Below are 23,701 nucleotides of genomic sequence, written 5' to 3' on the forward strand. Positions count from 1 at the left end.
ATTTTTTTTTTTTTTGTGGCTGTTTTCTTTCTGGGCTTTTTAGTTCTTCTTTTTACACCAGTCCCTTTAGCATTCCTTGCATTGCTGGCTTGGTGGTGATAAACTCCCTTAGCCTTTTTTTGTCTGTGAAGCTTCTTATTTCCCCTTCAATTTTGAATGATAGCCTTGCTGGATAGAGTATTCTTGGATTCAGTCCTTTGCTTTGCATCACTTTGTAAATTTCTGTCCATTCTTTTCTGGCCTCATGTGTTTCTGTTGAGAAATCATTTGATAATCTGATGGGGGATCCTTTGTAGGTAACTCTCTGTTTCTCTCTTGCAGCCTTTAAGATTCTCTCTTTGTTTTGTACATTTGCCATTGTTATTATGACGTGTCTTGGTGTGGGTCTTTTGGGGTTCATCTTGCCTGGGACTCTCTGTTCTTGTGTAACTTTTTTCTTCCCCATATCTGGGAAGTTTTCTGACATTATTTCTTCAAATAGATTTTCTAATCCTTGCTGCTCTTCTTGTCCTTCTTGCAGCCCTATTATGCGTATGTTACTTCGTTTCATGTTGTCCCGAAGCTCTCTTAGGCTCTCCTCCTGCTTTTTAATTCTTTTCTCCAGTTGCTGTTCAGCTTGAGCTTGTTTCTCTGCCTTATCTTCTAATTCACTAATTCGGTCCTCTGCTTCTTCTAGTCTGCTGTTGAAACTTTCCATGGTGTTTTTGATTGTAGTTATATCACTTTTCATTTCTTCCTGATTCTTGCATAGGTTGTTGATTTTCTCATCCATCCAGTGAATGAATTGTACAACCATTATTCTGAATTCTTTTTCTGTCATGTTGCATGCTTCAACTTCATTAATTTCCTTTCTTGGCACTCCCCATTGTCTTTCCTCTGGGTGTTGTTTCGTCTCTTCATTCTGATTATCTCCCGATGGTTCAAACGTCGAGTTGCGTGGGCCTGGGCCGTGTGCAGTGGGAGCCTCCCGCCACCCTAGTGTCACTGAAGAGCTCTGACACTAAGATGTGTGGTTGTTGTGGGTTGGTGGGAATCAGGCTCACTCAGAGTCAGTGTTGTCAGCGCTCAATGTGGCCTCATATGCACCCTTAGAAACAGGGACCCTGCCTGCACCGTGCTGAAACAGAGACCCCCTTGAAGCGTGTTGAAAACCAGAGCCCCCTAGTGTGTGCCAGGAGTCAGAGTTCCCCAAGAATCCAGTATCAGAGTCTCTGTTGCTTCGCGCGACCTTGCCTTGAGAATCAGGGTCCCTGTGTGCCCTTGCACCAGGAATTGGAGTCACTGGCTCTTCGTATGAATGCACAGGAAATCAGGATCTCAGGCGCAGGTGATAAGAACCACAGTCAAGTCACTGGTGCTTGGTGCTGCCTCCTGCCCAGAGAATCGGGGTCCCTGGGCCTGTGATACGCGGGACAAATTCTCGGTGTTCTCGCGATTGCTCCCAGCCCAAGGCTCCTGAACCCGGCCCTACGCGGGATCAGTTCCAAGGTGCTCGCGCACTTCCAGGCTAAAGTTCCTGGAGCGCTGAGGCCCCGGCAAGGGGTGGGTCTATCAGTTAGTTACTCTGGTGTTGCCCGCAAGCCTGCGGGAAGGGTGGATGGGCTCTGTTACTCATGGATCTGCCACGGGGGTTTCTGAACTTTTGATGTCCGCAGGTCTCTAGTTGTGGTCACAGGTCTCTGTCCCCAGTGGCTGCAGGGTCCTGGTATGCGTCTGAGATCAGACTGGGTGATGCTGAGGCCAGGATCCTAGTCTCAAGCAGCTCTGTTTCCCAAGATGGCGCGGTCGCCGTGCCTGTGCTGGCCGCCCAGGAGTGTCCGCGCAGGGAGCAGGACTCTGCCGCCTAAGACTGCCCGGTTTAGCAGCCCCTTAGAAGACCTGCAGAATCTAACTGTCCCTAGCTCATACACACACACCACACACGTCCACACACTCCTCTATCACTTCCTTGCGCTCTCACACTCTCTCCCTCCCTACCTTCCTGCTGGTCGCCATTTCCCGCCAATCCATAGGGAAAATTTTCATAGTAGCCTTTTATGGATCAGAACAGAGACCCCAGAAATGAACCCACACCATTACAGTCAATTAATATTTGACAAAGGAGGCAAGGACATCCAATGGAGTAAAGACAGCCTCTTTAACAAATGGTGTTGGAAAAACTGGACAGACACATGCAAGAACATTAAATTAGACCACCAACTTACACCATACATAAGAATAAACTCAAAATGGATAAAAGACTTAAATGTGAGGTTAAAAAAACCCCATAAATATCTTAGAAGAAAACATAGGCAGTAAAATCTCAGATATCATATGTAGCAGAATTTTTGCCAATACATCTATTAGGGCAAAGGAAATAAAGGAGAAAATAAATAAATGGGACCACATAAAAATAAAAAGCTTCTGCACAGCAAAAGAAATCACCTTAAAAATGAAAAGGGAACCCACTGTATGGGAGAATGTATTTGTCAATGATACATCTTATAAGGGGCTAATATCCAAAATATATAAAATACATATACAAGTAAACAAAAGGAAGACAAACAATCCAATAAAAAATGGGCAAAAGTCCTGAATAGACATTTCTCTAAAGAGGACATACAAAAGGCCAAGAGACACATGAAAAAATGCTCAAAGCCACTAATCATCAGAGAAATGCAAATTAAAACCACAATGAGATATCAGCTCACACCTGTCAGAATGGCTATCATCAAAAAGTCAGCAAACAAGTGCTGGTGAGGATGTGGAGAAAAGGGAACACTAGTTCACTGCTGGTGGGAATTCAGATTGGTACAGCCACTATGGAAAACAATATGGAATTTCCTAAAAAAATTAAAAATGGAACTTCAGTTTGACCCAGCAATTCCACTTCTGAAATATGTCCCCAAACCCCAAAACACCAATCAGAAAGAATATATGTGGCCCTATGTTCATAGCAGCATTATTTACAACAGCTAAGATTTGGAAACGGCTTAAGTGCCCATCAGTAGATGAGTGGATAAAAAAGCTGTGGGACATTTACACAATGGAATACTCTGCAGCTATAAAAAAGAGGGATCTCTTGCCCTTTGAGACAGCATGGATGGACCTGGAGACTATTCTGCCAAATAAAATAAGTCAATCTGAGAAAGACAAATATCACATGATCGCACTTATTTGTGTAATCTAATGAACAAAATGAATTGACCAACAAAGTAAGATCTGAAGCATGGAGGCATGGAACAGACTGACATACCTTGTGGGGTTGTGGGGATGAGAAGAGATAAACCAAAGAACTTATATACTTATACGCATAGCCCATGGACATGGGCAATAGGATGGTGAAGACCTGGGGGGTGGGTAGGGGCTGGGAGGAGGGGAGTAAAGGGCGGGAATAGAAGATATCTATACTACTACTAACAATAAAAATATATATATTTTTAAAATCCTAAGGACCTTAAGAATTATTCTAAACCTACTCTGCCTGTGGTCTATAAATGGAAAAAGTCTGGATAACAGCACATCTGTTTACAACATGGTTTACTAAATATTTTAAGCTCACAGTTAACATTATCATAAAAACATTAAGCAAACTTATAAAGGAAGCAAAGAGCTCATTGTAACCTTCTTCAGAATAAGGAAATGTGAGAAGCACATTAAATACAAAAGAAAACCTAACAGGCGACACAGCCTGTTCTGAAATTATCCTCAGATTTTGGATCTTGGAATCCCTCTGCCCCTCATCTTTAAGGAGAACAGTGTCTGTTTTTAAGTCCCTGCAGCCTGTCCTATTCCTTGCTCTACAACAATCTCAGGACCACTGGAATCTTTTGTTTGGGGTCACCATGGACACAGGGGTTCTTATTCCAGTATTGGCTTGTTACCAGCACAAGGTAAAGACCTAGGGTCGGGGGGATCTCTAGACAAGAATGTCTCATCTCAACCTCTGCCCTCTATGTTGTCTAATGTTGTGCTCTCCCCTCTCATCCTCACAGAGCGTGGGAAAAGTATAATGTTTTAGAGGTACAATGGAGGGTGAGGGAAGAGGTAGGGTGGGGAGAATGGGCAGGATGGGGGTCTTTGGGGACATAGACAGTACAGTTTGCCAAGTGCTCAGCTGTAGACACCACTAATTAACCGTGCTCTCCTCTCCCAGGCACTCTCAGAGAAGGGGAGCGGAAGCACTAGGCCAGTATAGGACCAAATAGCAGTAACCTTGTTGCTTGCCAGGAATTGGGCCAAGATTTGACTGAACAGGCTTGGTTTAGGTAAATTAAAAAATAATTGTTTTTAATGAAAAGGCGTTATCTAGAAAGGCAGCAGGAGAGAAAACTGCTACCAGGATCTCCAGTAACATTCACTCCCACATAGGAAAAGTTGAACCAAGGTCACAGGATCTGAGTCCTTCTGCGTCCCCCTGCCTCTTCAGGCCCAGCCTCTTTCAAGCCACAGCACTTCAGTGAAAGCAGCCCTGCTTGCAGGTAAGGGGTCGGGGCTTACATGGAGGAGGAACCCCAGAAATCCGGTTCTCCTTCCATTTCCTTGGTTCTTAGGGCCACCTTACTGGAGCAAACTGTGTTAGCCTCAGAGGTTTGGGATTTGTACTTCAACTGTGCATAAACTGGTATCCCTTAAAGGTACAGAATTCACAGATGGCTGGGTCCCATGCCCAAAACTCAAAAGTTTATGTCCGAATTAGTCTGTTTTTGAAAAAAGTATTTTCCTATTTGTTTTCATTTTTCTCTCCTTTCCAGAATTTAGGGGCTTGTGGCACATCTCTGGCTACTTTTTAGCTTGGCAATGTGCTTGGCAATGTCTCGTTCTCCAATGACTTCCAGTTTTCTTGATGACATAAATCTGCTCTGTGAAATGTTGGGGGGTACATGTCTTTTCTTTCCCACGCCTTTGATTTATTCTACAGAATATTTCAGGATGGAAATATCATCAATCACTATGATTATATAAAATTGGTTTGAAATGGATTTTATGTCACTTTCTGGATCCTGTATAGCAAGTGGGCTATCTTTGAAATGTTCTGTACTTGAGCTAAACTTAAATTTTGAACATTCAGAAAGCATTTTCTTCTATTTCTTTTTTTAATTTTAAAATTTAACTTTTATTTTAAATAGGAAAGCATTTCTAGTGCTACAGGCATCAGGTATTTAAAAGGCATCAAAATTTGGTGCATAACAACTCTGGATCATAGAGGCTTTTATTCTTGAGGACAACAAAGCAACCCACAATAGATCCTGCAAAGAGAACTTTTGCAAGAAACCCATGTGAGGCAGCTATACCAGGGACAAAAAGGTGGAAGCAAGTCTGACCAGCTGTATGGAACTTCATCTTATTGGCCAGCCCCCACAACCTCCAAAGGAAGCTGTGGGCTTCCAACCATAGCCCTGAAATATCTTACTACACTACATTTTCAAAGAAAATATTAAAACACCCAGGTCCAAGAGGACCAGAGTGATTTGCTGAAGGACAGACATTTTTTCTTAACTAGTTTTAAGGGAGAAATCTAAAACATGGTTTAAAGAGAGAAAAAAAACCAAAGAAACACTTCCTCATCCTGGTCAATAGCTCCTACCTGGGTGACTATAGGTGGTAGGCAATGAACAAGCTTTCTCTGCCCAGGACTCACTTGGTCTCAGTAGAGAATCCTGGCATCTAGGACCCACAATCCCCTGGCATAACAACATCATACCTTTAACCAGACCAGCACATGGTCTCGTGTAGGCACTCAAAAATTTTGCTTTCTGAATAAATAAAAGTACATCATTTCACATGAAAACATACTACAAACTTCAGGAGCTTTGAAATGGCCCAGGCCTTGGACCAAGTAACTTCTCCTATTAATGGGAGTGGTAAGGATGGGGCTTGAAAAAAGCACCCAAGTTGGGCACTCCTTTGGTAGACAGCAGGCTGGAGTTTCTTGCTGGCCCCTGTCTTGAGTGCCAGCCTCACCTGCAGCAGCACCAGTGCATCTTTGGTCTGGAGGGTCAGGTTTATGATGCTACCTCATTTTTAAATTTGGCTTAAAGCCTTTTTGGGAAAAGGCTGGTTTTTAGACCATGCAGATGGAACAGGGTAGGCCAGAATCTTTTTAGGCTGTAAACAGAATGAGGGATAAGCCTTCTGTGCCACTATGAATCTTAAAAGCTTCCACCTGGAGTCTTGTGTTTTCTCTGCTCTTGTTCTGAAGCATAGCTCGTTTGTGCTTAGCTCCTGACACAGCCTGGCCCCTGGCGATGAGTTAGAACCAGCTGTCTAAACCATCATGAGACTGGCTTCAAAGCCTACGGAGCAGACAGGGCTAATGCTCCCACTTAGACAAGGATACCAAAAGGAAAGCACTTGTTTGTAAGATGGCAGGAACTTAAAGCTATGAAGCTAAAGCCTCACCTTTCACAGTCACCTTATAAGTACTTATCTTACCCAAGGCCCTGGGGGAAAAAAGCAATTTCAACATGAAGTCAGAACAGAGAGACTGCAGGAAGATCTAGAGAGTTACAAAAAGGCTATGCCCTGGAATGCCATTTAATATTCCAACACTTCAATGATTGGAATGGCCTCTTCTCATTTTATCTAACAGTTTACTTTTATAGAGGTACTAGAGGCCCGGTGCACGGATTTGTGCACTGGTGGGGTCCCTCGGCCTGGCCTGCAGGGATCAAGCCGAAACCAGTTCTCCAACATCCCCCAAGGGGTCCCAGATTGCGAGACCCCTCCTGCAGGCCCAGTCCCCAGGACCTGGATGCCCACTGGCTCCCTCCTCCCTTCTCTCTGTGTCCAGGCTGTGGGTGAAGCAGATTCGGGGTCTAAAGTGCCCCAGCAGCAACCTAACCCATGGCTGATTCTGCAAGGAATTGGGCTCCCTCCTCTACTGGTCAGAGCATCTGTCCCCTGGTGGTCATTGTGCATCAAAGTTACTGGGAAAATTGTTGAATGGTCACTTAGGCTTTTATATATATACTAGAGGCCCGATGCACAAATAGGAAAGCATTTCTAGTGCTACAGGCATCAAGGTATTTAAAAAGCATTAAAATTTGGTGCCTGCACTCCCCTGCGCTCCCAGCTGCTCAGGTCAGCGCCTTGGGCTTCGCGGTATGAGGGAGGATGGATGCAGCCTGCGAGGTGAAGCACAGGGGAATGACCACCTGCTGGCTTAGGCCCACTCCCCAGGGGATTGAGCCTAAGCTGGCAGTCAGACATAGCTCTGGCAGCCTTGGGAGATGTCCACATACCAGCAGGGAGCAGGCCTAGCTGCAGTCGGACAACCTTAGTGCTGCTGAGGAGGCGGAAGAGGCTCCCGCCACCACCGCTGTGCTGGCACCTGTCAGCCTGGCTTGTGGCTGAGCAGAGCTCCCCCTGTGAGAGCGCACTGACCACCAGGGGGCAGCTCCTGCATTGAGCATCTGCCCCATGGTGGTCAGTGTCTGTCATAGTGACCAGTGATTCCCAGTCGTTCTGCTGATAGGATCAATTTGCATATTACCCTTTTATTCTATAGGATAGAGGCCTGGTGCATGGGTGGGGGCCGGTTGGTTTACCCTGAAGGGTGTCCCAGATCAGGGTTGGGGGTCCTGCTGGGGTGCCTGGCCAGCCTGGGTGAGGGGCTGAAGGTCGTTTTCACACTGGCCACACTCCCTTCAGGGTAGGGGTCCCCGCTCGGGTGCCTGGCCAGCCTGGCTGAGTGGCTGATGGCTGTTTGCAAGCTGGCCACAGCCCCTACAAGGTGGGGATCCCTGCTGGGGTGCCTGGCCAGCCCGGATGAGGGGCTGATGGCTGTTTGCAGGATGGCCACAGCCCCTTCAGGGTAGGGGTCCCTGCTGGGCTGCCTGGCCAGCCTGGGTGAGGGGCTGATGGCTGTTTGAAAGCTGGCCACAGCCCTTTCAGGGTAGGGTTCCCTGCTGGGGTGCCTGGCCAGCCTGGGTTAGGGGCTAAGGGCTGTTTTCAGTCTGGCCTTACCCCCTTCAGGGTAGGGGATCCTGCTGGGGTGCCTGGCCAGTCTGGGCGAGGGGCTGATGGCTATTTTCAGGCTGACCAAGGCCCCCAGTGGGGACCCTCACCCCATGAGGGTGTGGCCATCCTAGGTGAGGGGCTGATGGCTGGCTGCAGTCTGGCCACAGCCCCTTTAGGGCAGGGGTTCCCGCTGGGGTGTCTGGCCAGCCTGGGTGAGGAGCTGATGGCTGTTTGCAGGCTGGCCACAGCCCCCCAGCCACCCAAGCTCCCATTGGAGGCTGGCTGGAAGCAGGTGTCTGGGATTTATTTAGCTTCTATAATTGAAACTTTGTTGCCTTTTGTGGAGGCCACAGCTGGCCAGAGCAGGTGGGAAGCTTGGCTTCCTCCATCGCCAGGGTAACCAAGCCTCCTGCTTGCTCCAGTTCTGTGTCTGCCGGCCGCCATATTGGTTGGGTTAATTTGCATATAGTCACTCTGATTAGCTGGTGGGCATGGCTTGGGCGTAGCAAAGGTATGGTCATTAGCATCTTTGTCTTTTTTTAAAAATGTTAAATCTTTATTGTTCAGATTATTAGAGTTGTTCCTCTTTTTTCCCCACATAGCTCCCCTCCACCCGGTTGCCCTCCCACCCTCCGCCCTCACCCCGCCTGCACACACTGTCCTCATCCATAGGTGCATGATTTTTGTCTAGTCTCTTCCAGCATCCCCCACACCCCTTTCCTCCTCAAGAATAGTCAGTCCATTCCCTTCCTATGCCCCTGATTCTATTATATTCACCAGTTTATTCTGTTCATCAGATTATTTATTCCCTTGATTTTTAGATTCATTTGTTGATAGATGTGTACTTGTTGTTCATAATTTGTATCTTTACCTTTTTCTTCTTCTTCTTCTTCTTCTTAAAGGATACCTTTCAGCATTTCATATAATACTGGTTTGGTGGTGATGAACTCCTTTAGCTTTTCCTTATCTGTGAAGCTCTTTATCTGACCTTCTATTCTGAATGATAGCTTTGCTGGATAAAGTAATCTTGGTTGTAGGTTCTTGGCATTCATCACTTTGAATATTTCTTGCCACTCCCTTCTGGCCTGCAAAGTTTCTGTTGAGAAATCAGCTGACAGTTGTATGGGTACTCCCTTGTAGGTAAGTGAGTTTCTTTCTCTTGCTGCTTTTAAGATTCTCTCTTTGTCTTTTGCTCTTGGCATTTTAATTATGATGTGTCTTGATGTGGTCCTCCTTGGATTCCTTTTGTTTGGGGTTCTCTGCGCTTCCTGGACTTGGAAGTCTATTTCTTTCACCAGGTAGGGGAAGTTTTCTGTCATTATTTCTTCAAATTGGTTTTCAATATCTTGCTCTCTCTCTCTCCTTCTGGCACCCCCATAATTTGGATGTTGGTACGCTTGAAGCTGTCCCAGAGGCTCCTTACACTATCTTCATATTTTTGGATTCTTTTTTCATTTTGCTTCTCCAGTTGGGTGTTTTTTGCTTCTTTGTATTTCAAATATTTGTCTAGATTCTTGTGATCCTCTAGTCTGCTGTTGGAACTCTGCATAATATCCTTTATTTCAGTCAGTGTATGCTTAATTTCTAGTTGGTCCTTTTTCATAACCTTGAGGGTCTCACTAGATTTCTTGAGGGTCTCACTACATTTATCGGCAGTCTCACCAGTCTTTTTGAGGGTCTTACTAAATTTATCGGCAGTTTCTAGAAAGGTCTTTAAAAACCTTAAAAGTGTGGTTTTGAACTCTATATCCAGTCGTTTGCTTTCCTCCGTTTCTGTCAGTTGTGATCTGTTTCTTTGTCTCTGCATTTTTTATGCTTCCCTGTGTTGGTAGAGTGGCTTTCTGTGCTGGGTGTCCTATAGGGCCCAGTGGCTCAGCCTCCCCAATAACCTGAGGTGGACACTCTTGGTGCACCCCTTTGTGGTCTTTGTGCACAGTCTTGTTATAGTTAAGCCTTGATTGTTGTAGGTAACACTGGGAGGGATTGACCTCCAGGCCAATTGGCAGTGAGAATCAGCTGTGTCTAGGATGAGAGAACTTCTGTGCTGAAGACACCCTTATGAGGCAAGACTTGCTTCAGTGGAGCTTTGGTGGTCACTGAGTCTGTCCCCTGAGTGTGTCCCTTATGGATCTGAGGAGTTGTAATTGGATGGTCCCACTCTGATCACTGGGTACACTGGCTCTTGGATCTAAGGAGGTGCTAATCTAGCCTTTGCCTGAGGATACCCTGCAGGAGCTACAAAGAGATCTGCAGATTCCCCTTCCTTGTTTGGGGTTTGGAGGTGCCCAGATGAGGCCCAGCTGTGAAGCAATGCAAGCTGCTGTGGGGCCTTGGGCCTTCTCTTGGAAGTTCTGGGTCTGTCTGACCCAGCTGCAGTTTGTTAGGTAATTTTTCAGATTACAAAGGGCCAGGGCATTCATATGCAAAAGCCTCTGCAGCAGCTTGGGTGGGGCGGGGTCTCAGGGAATCAACAGGGCGGAGTAAGCAGCTATACCTGATCCTCAGCTCTGCCCTAAGGGGCCCCGCGTCTCAGTGTCCCGGTAATCGCTGCAAGCACCTTTGAGAGAAAGCCGCTCTTGAGTTCCAAGTTCTGTCCGCTGCCAGACAGTCCAGTTTCTCCCTGTATGAGTCTGGGTCCCCAGGGACTCACCCAGAATTGGAGTTCAGAGCAGTCGGGGGCTTGTGACTCCCTCCTGATTCAAAAAGACAGCCGCGTCCTCAGTTGCCAGCCCTTGCTCTGTGCGTCTCCGTACCTCTGCACTTCCACAGCTCCTTTGAGTCTCAGTGTGCTTTTCTCTTTCCTTCTAGTTGTAGAATTTCCACTCAGCCAGCCTTCCTGTGGTTCTGGATGATGTCCGTTTTGTCTTTTAGTTGTATTTTTGAATTTGTTGTGGGAGGCAGCAATTTCCGGTATTTACCTATTCCACCTTGGTTTCCTCAGCATCTTTGTCTTTTATTAATGTAGATATAGATGAGCTACATTTGGCTTTATTTCCTAGGTATCTATGAAAGGCTTCAGGACACATGTTGAGTTTCTGAGGCATAGGTGTGGGCATGGACAATTTTTTTCTTTTTTCTGGAAGGTTTTATCAAAAGTTCCTATTTTTAAAATATCATTAAAGCTAAAAGGTCCTTCAAATGACCACAAAGCAGTTCAAGTCACTAACTCTAGCTAAGCAATGAGGTCATGTACAAAAGCCGCACCTCTGAAATGAAGAGCCTGCTGCATTCACACTCAGAGCACCCATCATATAAAAGTATCCTATTCAAGAATAAAAAGCAAAGCTCATTTCCCCAAAGCTCATACAGCCTCTGCTGTTGCTGTTCTTTTACAAAATCTACCCAAGTCCTGAGGTGGAGGACTGCTGCTTTCCCCAGTGATCCCAACTCCTGGTGCCAGTCCTGAAGGCTGCAGAGTTGGAATCCCAAGGTCCAAGGAGAGAAAACCTGCTGAGAAGTATATGGTGGTGGTGGATGCAAGGTTGCAGCAAGCACTGTCATAGCCCATCAGATCTTCCTAAATGCAAGGAATTGGGACCAGGGTGGGGAGCCTGCCTGCTCACCTCTGTTCCATGGGAAACAGAAATCTGAGACATGTCTTTCCCAATTATCTTGTTCACATCATCTAAAGTGATGTCCTGTAGACCAATTGTTGAAAAGTTAGGTTCTTGCTCTTCAGGTTCAGGTTTAATGTTCACAGTTGCCTTGTCAGATGGAAATGAAGCTGGATCACACAAATTGTGACATATTAAGGATGAAGCTGCAGAAAGACCTCCCTGGCCTGTACTCTGTGCTTGAGTTGAATGTTGTCCTGAATGCATTCTAGTGGCTAGAGTTGGTGATGAGGTGGTTCCTGAGCTAGGAGGTTGGTAAGGCATAGGCTGGAGCTGAGGCGATGGTGGTCCAGAAAGTGGTGAACTGGCCAAGGGATAAGAAGCTGCTGGGGAAACTTCACAATTAGCAGACCCTAACTGTGAAGAACCATATGTAATGGATTGTAACTGAGGGGAAGGCTGACGTGTGACCTGGTCAGTCACTGGAGAAGAAAGAGATCTATGTCCTGTGTTTGAACAATGGTATTCCATTGACTGTAGATGAGGCAGGGTCTGCACAGAATGAGGTATATGGGCTAAGAGATATCCTGTTGAGCCTGAATTTGAAGAATGAAAAGGTACGGATGATGGTGGTTGGCAGCCAAGATTTATTAAACTAGGAAGAGCTGCATCTTGCTGAAACAAAACAGGAACAAATTCTTGACTAGAGGCAGCATTAATAGGAAGACAAGTTGGTCCATTATACACAACATTAGTTTGCATAGATTGATAGGAAGACCCCACTGGAGGTGTTGGTGTGACTTGAAAAGGCTGGTGCATGACTGAAGAAGGTATCATATGCTGTTCTTTACCAGCACTCTCATCCCTACACTGCAACTGTGGCAGATGAGATGGGGTTACCATGGATGCATATATTTGCTGGATGGGACAAACCAAGCTTCTCTGTGCTGACAGTACACTGTCACATGGATGTCCTGTATCTGAGGAAGGCCTCTGAGTCTGGGCAGGATGAGGCACAGGCAATGATGGAACCGAAGACAAGTCAATTTCCCCTCTGTGTTCTTGCTTCATCAAAACTGGTGTGTAAGTAGAACGTTGAGACTGGCTTTTTTCCCTCTTGCCATTGCAAAGGTAAAAGTGCACCTGCACTGCAGCTGTAACTGCTGGGTTATGATATGAAGGAACTTCAAGGACAATGTGAGCCCCTTGGCATTTTCCCCTGATTATTTTCCTTTCTACCTCCCATTGAGGTCGTCCATCTTGTCCTTTTTCAAGAAAAATGATTTTTGATTCTGGAAGAAAATTAGATCCAATCACAATCATTTCATGACCTCCACTTACAGAACATCTGCTGATACAGTACTTCTCAATATGAGGAAGTTCTTGAGCAGACCGCTGGGAGCACTCAATAGGTATAGAAGCTGTCTGCAGCGAAAAGACTTTTCCATTGGGCTGTGGGATGTGTACATGAAACGCAAGTCGTACTCTAGTATTCTTTCTGCCAATATCAATTTCTCCTTTTCGAAGTTCTATATTTGAATTGCGGAGTTTCAAAATACCTGCACCGTCAATACTGGCTGACATATTGTTTTCAGGAAGACGTGGAATTTCCAGAACCTTTGTGCTGGCAATTATTATCTCTTGGCTTGCAGTAGCAACTGTCTTCCCAGTGATTCGATGCACCTGGTAAAATGCATGAGGTCGTAAATATCGATCATCTGCTGTTCCAATAAACATCTGTAGATTTATCGGCTTTTCACTATAGCCCAGCAGCTTCACAACAGGGTATCCGCCAGCAGATGCTTTTACTGCTCCTTTGCTACCTTCAGTTTCATAATGGGCTCGATGATGAGTTTTAGGTTGCACTTCTGTTTTCAGTTCACATTGTCCAAAATGAGTAGGTAAAGGCCAGTCTAGTGGAGGTAATGAAGATGTGCGAAATATAGGGGTGTGGCCAGGCCTGGGTTTGCTCCAGGTAAAGGGTGAAGGAACTGAAAGAAAGTGATCATCAGATGAATCTTTCTTTAAAGGATACTGAGATCTGAGGCCATCATCTATTGAAGTCTCCCGGGATGGTGATAAATTACCTCGGTCATCTGAACAGAGCTAAGTTTCCTGGTAGTACAGTAGCTTGATCTTCAGAAGTCTTCCTTGTTTTTAGAGGGATATCAGTCTCTACGTAGTACTGAAATGGTGGAAGAAGTGCTGGACCAAGGCCTGATCTACTCTGGATAGAAGCATTGAGCCAGGTATCTTCTGTTACACTTCCCCTGGGGGCGTGACCAGAAGAAGGAACAGGTGAGTGATGGGGTGAAAGGGACCCAGCACAACAAACCTCAGCACTAGAATGTCCTTTCCCACAGGGGGAAGTAGGCCTTGATGAGGGTCCTGAGGCTGGCCTGGGGCTCAGCCAATTCTCACTGGTGATACTAGATCTAGGAGAGTGGCAAGCAGATTACCTGGGTGACAGTGAGTGTCCAAGTCCATATTGTTGATGCCAGGATTCTTCTCCAGGGCAGCCCCCTGGAGAGCCACCAGGAGAAGTCAGAGGGGATCCAAGAGTAAATCGGGCAACAGCTTCATTTAATTCTGAATCCACATCATCATAAATATGAGATTCACAAGAAGATGCATCTGAGAACCAGCTTCTAGAAGAGATGCTGCTGGCAGGACCAGGACTAAGGGAAGACTCCAGGTAAGATGGCTCAAGAGGAAGATGATCTCCAGGTCTTTCCAAATATTCCTTTTCTGGGTCATTTATGTGCAGGTCATCTTCATGAACATCTACTTCTTGATGACAGGAGAGATGGATGTGATTTGAATACTTGGGCACTCAAAGGGTTTGGGACCACCTAATGGGCTGTAGAGTCTGGAATCTCACAAGTTCCTTCATAGTTTTTGGGACCTTGGAGCTGAAACGATGATGATAAAACAGAAGGGTGAGACGGTAATCCATGATGTGGTGAGCAAAGTGGTGAGTTTAAAGTAGATGGAGGTGGGTCTACATTAAAGATGTAAATGGACGCACAATTATCTGGTTCAAGATCTGCAGGCCTCGAGCCGGGAGGCGAGGCGGCCACGCTGACTCCCCTTCCTCGCCGAAGACGAGTTTAAAGTCGAGCTCGTCGTGGGCGCCACAGTTAGCAGTAGTCATCGGCGTGCCCCAGGGTGCAGTGGCTCCTCAGGCGGCGGCAGCAGCACCGCTGGTAGCTACAGCGGCGACAGCTCCTCAGCGTCGCTTCATGCCGGGTCGCGCCAGCCAGAAGGTACGGGCTCCGCGACCGCGACGCCGAGCCTTCCATCGGAACCTCAGAGCTGCCTGCGCGCAGAACTGCACCAGGAGCTGCCGCCACTGCCAGCCTAATTCCCGGTCCTGCAACAGCCGCTGCCGCCGCGCGCTCCCTCTATTTCTTGAGCTAAAATACTAAGAGCAAATATAGAATATGTTTCATGAAATTGATAAAATTGCACAGTACTGTAGATTTTTATGTTTGTGTATCCAAGACTTTGGAAATGCTGACCCATACCTAATGAGTTCTACATGTGACTTTGTAATTGGGAGGATATCATGAGTTTTAAATACTTTTGATTATAAAATTCTTATGTGTTTTTCCTTCTCTTAGAAGTAATTATAGATACTACCATGCAAAAGTTAAAGAGGAACCTTTTATATCACTGGTTCATGCCTCAAAATATTAACAGGTAAGTGGTAAGATTCAAATGCACTGAATTTTAAGCATAATTCTCAGCCTTTGTGTACTTGCATAATAAATGTAAATTATATGTAAATCATTTTGACCAACTCACAATTTAAAGATGTGCAAACCTGTAATTTATTTATTTACTTATTTTTTTTGGTTTGGGATAAGGCTTTATTTTTTTTTAATTTCTTTATTGATTAAGGTATTACATATGTATCTTTATCCCACCATAACCCCTGTAATTTCTTTAAAAACACTACAACGTAGACAGTGTGCCAGTAATAATATGCATGTGCCAGTCACGGTCACTTTAAACTTCTCTAAGGTTGCCCCAATGGAGAATACTTTGTCCAGGAGTGGTGACAGTTTTCTAGAGATGGCCACTACAAGGGATTCAGTGTCCCATTTTGATCAACATCTGAAGCATTGTTAATTACCCAATGAAGGTCACAAATGGATTTTTATTAGTGAGATTAGTGGCTTATAAATCAGCATGATGGTTGTTAGAAACATTTGAATATTCACGATCTGTGATTTGCATAAAATAATTAATAATAATAATAACTCTCTTAAAGGTTGTAATGATGACCAATTGAAGCATCAGGACAATATCTGGCAATAAGTAAATACTATTTAAATATTTGTTAAATGAACTATCACTTCTATGATATCCTTTCTATAATTCTGGAAAATTTATCCTTATTATTTTTAAAACACTTCCTCTTTCCCATTTTCTTTTTTCCATTTATTCTTAGATGTCTATAATCCAGGTGTTAGATGTCTCTTTTTATCCTTCATGCCAACTGGCTTTTCTTTTGTAGCTCTCTCTCTTTATTCTTTTCTAGTATTGTTTGTGAAAGTTTCTGTATAACTTTGTTTCTCATGCCTATTTAAAAATCTTGGTTGGTATGTCCCAGTCGTTCTGCTTCAGATGGCTTATGTTGTTCAGTTGTTTTTTCCCTTTTCCAGTAAGTGTACTCCTCCAGTATCTAATTATTTGACTTGTGAGTTCACATTCCTGTGGCTATTAGCCACTCTGTCTGGTAACTTGTATTAAGGAAAGGGCTGAAATTATGTTTGTTGTCTCAGCATGGTTACCAACAGTGCATCTGTTCACTTTAAAAAATGTCCCTGCTTGGGTGAGGTATTATATAAGTCATCCTCGTTAAAAGGTAGGATGTAAAGTGTGTTTTTCTCAGTAAGTTTAAAATAAGAGGAGGTGATGAGCTTGGGGACAATAAAGTCTCAGGAACCACAAAGCACTGTGACTAGGCCGCTCCCCTAGTCATGGTATGTCACTTTCAAGCTCCAGGGCAAAGCAGCACTGGAGGAGGAAGTCTCCCTAGGCTGTCACCTGGGGTTTAGGAGATTGGTGGGTAAAGGAGTGAAGGCCCAAGGATTGCTCTGCAGTCCTTTCCTGTTTTTATCAGCTAACCTAATGCTTCCCTAATTTATCCTAACAACTAGTACATCTAGTTGCTACTGGTTTCTACTGAGAAAGGTAGTGATTGTCTCTAAGAAACTCGGGAGAAAAGCAAGGACAGAATTTAAAATTTTCCTTCCCACGGAGCCCCTGGCAAATCCTTTCCACAGTCTGTCCACAGGTTAGGTTTGCCAGGAAATGATGATAGCGCATCACTTTGGTGAGAATCTTTATGCGTTTTTGAAATTTAAGTATGTGTCAGTTTATCTGTCAAATACTAATTTTTTCCTCATAACATTTGGTGAAGAAGGCAGGCTGCCTAAAAAAACAATAATATTTGTAAGTGAATATTCAGCATGACTTTATAAAGCTGACAGATGTAAAGTACATTTTCATGTGTCTTATTTTATACATGAGGAAATTAAATTGTAGAGAGATTACATTACCCAATTGGTGGAAAGTCTTGATTTTGGATGATATAACCAGGTATTTTTTTGAAATAAATTCAAAGAAAAAGAAACCATTTGAACACATGCTTTACTTTCAGTTCAGAAAAATATTTTTTAAAAAATATCTTTTTATTCATTTTAGAGAGATAGAAACATCAATGTGAGAGAAACATCGATTGGACAATAATTGAACCCACAACCTGGGTATGTGCCCTGCCTGGGAATCGAACCCACGACCTTTCAGCATGGGATGATGCTCCAGCCAACTGAGCAACACTGACCAGAGACAGAAATAGCTTTTAAAATTAATTTAGGCCATCCTTGACCTCCCTTCTTGTTTCTTCTCCAACAAATGGTAACCAGGGACTAGCCCTTGACATTGCAATCAATATTCATTGTTCTGGCATTTTCTTTTCTTTTTCTGTATCCCTTTATTAGCACATGGATTCACCTCTCCCATCCCTACATTCTCAGATCTCTTTCATGTTTCCCAGATAGATTTCAGAGTGTGTGGAGCAGTTGACAAAATGGGAAAGAAGAAAACAGGTTTAATCATGACTGCTACACACACACACACACACACACACACACACACACACACACACACATGGCTCAGAGGCTGTCTAAGAGGTCTCAATGCTATATACACTGAAACTGGTTTGTTAGTTCCTGTCATATTTACTCATGATTTTACTTTTCATGTCCTGAAATTCCATGAAGAAAAATAACTTGATTGCCTTCCAAAATGTCTGACTACTTTTGTATGTTTTTTACCCTTTAGCAAAGTTATGGATGTCTCTTTAGGGTCCTTTGACAACAAGGACAACAAGGGGTGAGTTGTGTGATTTTTGTGGTGAAAGGTATTTGGATCACCCATGGCAATTAGAGGTTTCCATAAGAGACTGTAAGCTTCTGTAGATAACTTTCTTTTTGGGTCTATGTGGAAAAAACAAGAGCAGGTCCTAAGAGGGAAACTTCCTATTCATAGACTGTGACCTTCGGTAGGTAGTAGTCTCTTGGAAACTCTCCGAATGTCTGTGTGAGGCTCTACTAGAGGGGCCAGGAGAGGGAGAATCTATGTGTCGTAAGGAGGAAGTAGCAGTAGATAGGGAGCTGTGAAGCTCTCAAAAGGAAAGACTGGAGCTGAGAGACCTTGGCTCTGTCCCTCACCCTCCAAAGCTGTTACCACCTAACCCTGGTGTCACAAATGCAGCATCACCATCATGTTGGAGGGAGCCCAGGGCCCAGTCTTGCAGTTATTTGAACCCACCTGAGGAACAGAAAGGACATGCATGATACATACAGAGTAAAGACGCTGTGAAAGGTCTTGATAATCAGAAAATTAGAAGAGGCTATGCATACCTATAAGCAGAATTTAACTTTTGAAGTAAATTCACCTCAGTGCATTTATACTTGAGAGTTTGGCTTCAGAGTAAAGAATTGTCCTTGTCATGATTCATTAGGCTTTTTGACAGACCTAAGATCTTCATTACAAAAATATAAAGCCTGATTTCTAGGGAAAATTGCAATGTTGAAATATGTAATTAATTTAGATATAGATTTTAGAGTTCAACCAGTTTTTAGATTGAAGACTACTTGTAACTAATTTCAAACAAAAGTGTAATTTATGAAGTCACTTGGAATCTGATCATCTATGTTTTAACTCCTTAGAAATGACCCAAAGGAACTGACATCAGTAATCTGTGATAAAACTATCAATAAAAGGTGAGGTATATACTGAGAGGGGATGGAGTGGAGAAATTCAGACTTATCCATGGCAATACAGAAATTTCTGTACAATGATCTAAAATCATTTCTAAAATGTTAGGACTTTTATTATTATTATTATTATTATTATTATTATTATTATTGATTTCAGACAGGAAGAGAGAGGGAGAGAGAGGTAGAAACAGCAATGATGAGAGAGAATCATTGATTGGCTGTCTCCTGCACTTCCCATCCTGGGGACCAAGCCTGCAACCTGGGCATGTGCCCTTAACCGGGATGGAACCCAAAACCCTTCAGTCTACAGGCCGACAGCTATATCCACTGAGCAAAACCAGCTAGGGCTAAAATGTTAGGACTTCTAATAAGCTATTTCATGGGCAAAAGTATGAAACACAGAGTTTATTCTTGTATTATTTATAATTATTATTTTCCACACAAACAACTGTAAACCTACTTTTTCCCTACCTTGTATATTTTGACCAAGGAATTACTTTGGTTGAAGTAAATTAATCACATTACTATTCCTTGTAAGAATTCTCTAATAATATGTTTTTCCCTTTGTTGGTATTTAAAGTAAAATAGAACAACTCTCCGGGCCAGATGATGGTGATGAAGACTTTGACTTTCCTCACTCATATGAGTAAGTGAGTTTGAAGTTTGGAAGGAGGGAACCATTGATGGGCTTATGCTTAGGTAAAAAGAAAACGTAAAAGTATGGAAAGATAAAATGTTTGAGGGAAAAGTACACAGTAAATCACTCTAATTTAATTTACAGAAAAGTAGCACATTTATCACAATTAAATATTCTAGTTTGAAAATGTAAACATAACCTTAGTAGAGTGCAATTGTATTACAGTCCCTTTCTTAATGGAGAAATGCAAAATGCTACTTTGCAATTGTGTTCCTTTCTCATTTTTCTTGGATATATATTCTGGTTCTGGGTTTTGTTGATTAAGAGCCAAAGGGACTGTTAGCAAAAGTAAGCATGGTTTTTTATGCTCACTGGAATTTTATTTATTTATATACTTGTTTGTTTGTTTAAAGGATTGAACTATATTAATAGAAAGACTTTCATTACCTAGAACAGGTATTGACAAACTTTTTCTGAAAAGGACCATCTTTGTGGATCACCCATATAGTCTCTACTCTCATACAACCCTGATATTTAGCATGAGAGCAGTGCAGACAGCAGGTAAACAAATGGCTGTATTCCAATAAAACGTGACTTTCCCCCAAATCTGGCAATCTGGTTTGGGCCAAGAACCATAGTTTACCATCACCTGCTCTAGACAATTTACTTATGGATATCTCTGTGGAAACCCTAGGGCTTTCCATGGCACCCTTTGAAAATTATTCAAAGATTTTTTCTAAGAACTATTTATTATTATTTTTCAATAACTGATACTGTTTTAGGCACTGGAGATACAATAATTACCAAAATGGACAAAATTTTCTTTTTTCATAATGTTTGTATTATTGTTGTGAAGACAGACGATAAGAATATTAAGTAAATAACACAGTAAGTTATACGATGGTTAGTGCAATAGAGATCATTAAGAGTAGGGCAAGGGAAAGGGAGGAGGATGCAATTTTGATATTGGGAAAACTAGATAATCACTTGGGAGAAAAGTAGGTTCCTACATTTTATACCTTAATGCAAAATAAATTCTGAACAGATGTCTTCCTTAAGTGTAGGAAATAAACTCAAAACATAGAAGAAAAAGGTTTGGTGAATACATTAAAATAGCAGGGCAGGGGAGTTAGAGAGCAACCAAAGGACTTGTATGCATGTATATTAGCATATCCAATGGACACAGGCACTGAGGCAGTGGGGGTTTGCCTGGGGTGGGAATGGCTGGGGTGGGGGGAGTTGTGAATTGGGGAAAAAGAAGACAAATGTAAAACTTTAGACAATAAAAAAAATTTCCTTAAAAAAAATAGCAGGTAGAGAAAGACTTTCTACATATGACATGAAAGACATCTAAACAAAAATAGATACATTCAATTGCATGAAGATCTATAAACTTCCATATAGTGAAAAGCTAGACAGCTGCTAAAAATTACTTGCACTGTATGTAATGCAAAAAAGATTGATATGTTTAACTTTTCAATTCAATGACAGATATAAACACCCCAATTTGAAATGGGTAAAGGTCTTTTTGTTTGTTTTTTAATGTTTTTATTGATTTCAGAGAGGGAGAGAGAGATAGAAACATCAATGATGAGAGAAAATCATTGATTGGCTGCCTCCCGCACACATCCCACTGGGAACCAAGCCTGCAACCAAGGCATGTGCCCTGACCAGGAATTGAACCAATGACTTCCTGGTTCATAGGTCGATGCACAACCACTGAGCCACACTATAGGGCAAAGTAGTTTTTAAACAATGAAATACAAGTACTATGAAAAATATAAACTAAAGTATCTCAAAGAAATGTGCATTAGAAAAGCATATTTACTAATATTGAAAATATCAATCATGGCTAGGATGGGAGGAAGGAAATATATGCTTTTGAATCTTGACATGGGGAGGCATGTCAATATCAATAGTTTCACAACCATTCCTTTTGACACAGACAATGCATCCTATATAATAAAAGGCTAATATGCAAATAGACCAAATGGCGCAACAACCGAACAACTGAACAACCGGTCACTATGGCATGCGCTGACCACCAGGGCGTGCACACGGAACATGGTGGGGGTTGGCCATGGCGGGATTGTGAAGCAGGTCAGCGGGGGCACCAGACCAAGGCAGGGTGCCGATCGCTGTCATTGGGGTGAGCCTCTGGTGGTTACTGAAAATTCTTTGCTCCTGCACACCTCGGTCCCACCCGGTGCTCACACCCACCACCAGCGCTGGAGCCACCGCTTGCACCTGCTGCCAGCGCCCAGCACTGGTCCCGATCGCTTGGCGCCATTAGTGGGTGCAACCGGTGGCTGCTGGCCCCAATTGCCCCTGAGGGCTTCTCCACCTCCCCCTCTTCCTGAGGGGCGATTGGAGAAGCAGCCGCTGGCTCGCACTGCTGATGACACCAGCCCCACTAGCACCCACTGGTGCAGGCCCCAATCTCTCTGCACCATCAGAGGGTGAGAGTGGGCCAGTGCGGTCAGTGCGTGGGAGCGGTGGTGGGCAGACAGGGGACCAGGGGCCATGGCAGGAGGGGCCAGGCATGGGCATGAAGGATGGCCCGAGACTCACCCCTGTGCCCACCGTAGCCTCGCGGCCCACAGTTCCTTTCAAGGTGCACGAATTCGTGCACTGGGCCCCTATTAGCTAATAAACAGATGTATAATTTAATTAAGTGGCAGAGTGAACACTTCATTGATGGACTATGATGAAATAAATAATAGAAAATGAAAATTCATGGGTAATTTGAAGAACTATGTGTATTCATTAGTTGCTTCACTTATCTTAAACGAGGTAAAAAGTAGCATGTTGCTAGGTTTGTATCTCTCCTGATCCTCCTTTCACAGATACATTAGGAAGTAATGATGACTTTTGTTTAAAAATACAAAGTTGTATTCTGAGTGTATCATCTGTGCAAGGCACTCTGCCCTGCTCTGGATATGCCATAAGAAAGAAGAAACAATCCCTGTTATCTTAGCTCAGGATGCAGGTGGCACCCTTGGAGGGGGAGAGTTGTGGGTTTTTGTTTTTAAAGACTTTATATTTTATTTTTTTTAATCCTCAATAGAAGATATTTTTTTTTATTTTTTTTTATTTTTAAGCTGATAATTTTTTTTTAAATATTTTTTATTGATTAAGATATTACATATGTGTACCCTCTACCCCCCCCCTCTCCCCGCTCACCCCCTCACCCCCCCGTTGTCCGTGTCCATTGGTTAGGCCTATATGCTTGCATATAAGTCCTTTGGTTGATCTTTCCCCCTTGCCCCCACCCTCCCCTACCTTCCCTCCAAGGCCCGACAGTCCAATCAATGCCTCTCCGTCTCTGGATCAGTCCTTGTTCATCAGTTTATGTTGTTCATTATATTCCACAAATAAGTGAGATCTTGTGGTATTTATCCGCTCTCCAGTTCCATCCATGCTGTGGCAAATGGTAAGAGTTCCTTTTTCTTCTTCCTCTTCTTAAAGAATACCTTTCAGCATTTCATATAATGCTGGTTTGGTGGTGATGAACTCCTTTAGCTTATTCTTATCCGTGAAGCTCTTTATCTGACCTTCCATTCTGAATGATAGCTTTGCTGGATAAAGTAATCTTGGTTGCAGGTTCTTGCTATTCATCTCTTTGAATATTTCTTGCCACTCTCTTCTGGCCTGCATGGTTTCTGTTGAGAAATCAGCTGACAGTCGGATGGGTACTCCCTTGTAGGTAACTGACTGTCTTTCTCTTGCTGCTTTTAAGATTCTCTCTTTATCTTTTGCTCTTGGCATTTTAATTATGATGTGTCTTGGTGTGGTCCTCTTTGGATTCCTTTTGTTTGGGGTTCTCTGCGCTTCTTGGACTTGTAGGTCCATTTCTTTCACCAGGTGGGGGAAGTTTTCTGTCATTATTTCTTCAAAAAGGTTTTCAATATCTTGCCCTCTCTCTCCTTCTGGTACCCCGATAATTCTGATGTTGGTACGCTTGAAGTTGTCCCAGAGGTTCCTTACACTATCTTCATATTTTTTGAATCTCTTTTCTTTTTTCTTTTTCGGTTGGGTATTTTTTGTTTCTTTGCATTTCAAATCTTTGACTTGATTCTTGGGATCCTCTTGTCTGCTGTTGGAGCTCTGTAAAGTATTCTTTATTTCAGTCAGTGTATGCATAATTTCTAATTGGTCCTTTTTCATGACCTCCATGGTCTCACCATACTCCTTGAGGGATTCATTAAATTTATCGGCGGTTTCCATAAAATTCTTGACAAACCTTATAAACGTGGCCTTGAACTCTATATCCA

The 23,701-nt window shown here is 43.4% G+C and overlaps 1 protein-coding gene across 1 annotated transcript; it reads right to left on the reverse strand.

Annotated features, from left to right (window-relative positions):
- Positions 1-11,438: 11,438 nt before the first annotated feature.
- Positions 11,439-14,649, reverse strand: LOC308514107 (nuclear factor of activated T-cells, cytoplasmic 3-like; the record flags this gene model as incomplete). The annotated part of the gene is given in 6 exon segments (XM_081084149.1): positions 11,439-13,602; positions 13,604-13,950; positions 13,954-14,297; positions 14,300-14,362; positions 14,365-14,566; positions 14,569-14,649. Coding segments are annotated over 6 exon segments (3,201 nt in total).
- Between the last annotated feature and the right edge of the window lie 9,052 nt (positions 14,650-23,701).

Source organism: Myotis nattereri (genome assembly GCF_964212035.1).
Source record: "Myotis nattereri genome assembly, chromosome: 2".
NCBI classification, from domain to species: Eukaryota; Metazoa; Chordata; class Mammalia; order Chiroptera; family Vespertilionidae; genus Myotis; species Myotis nattereri.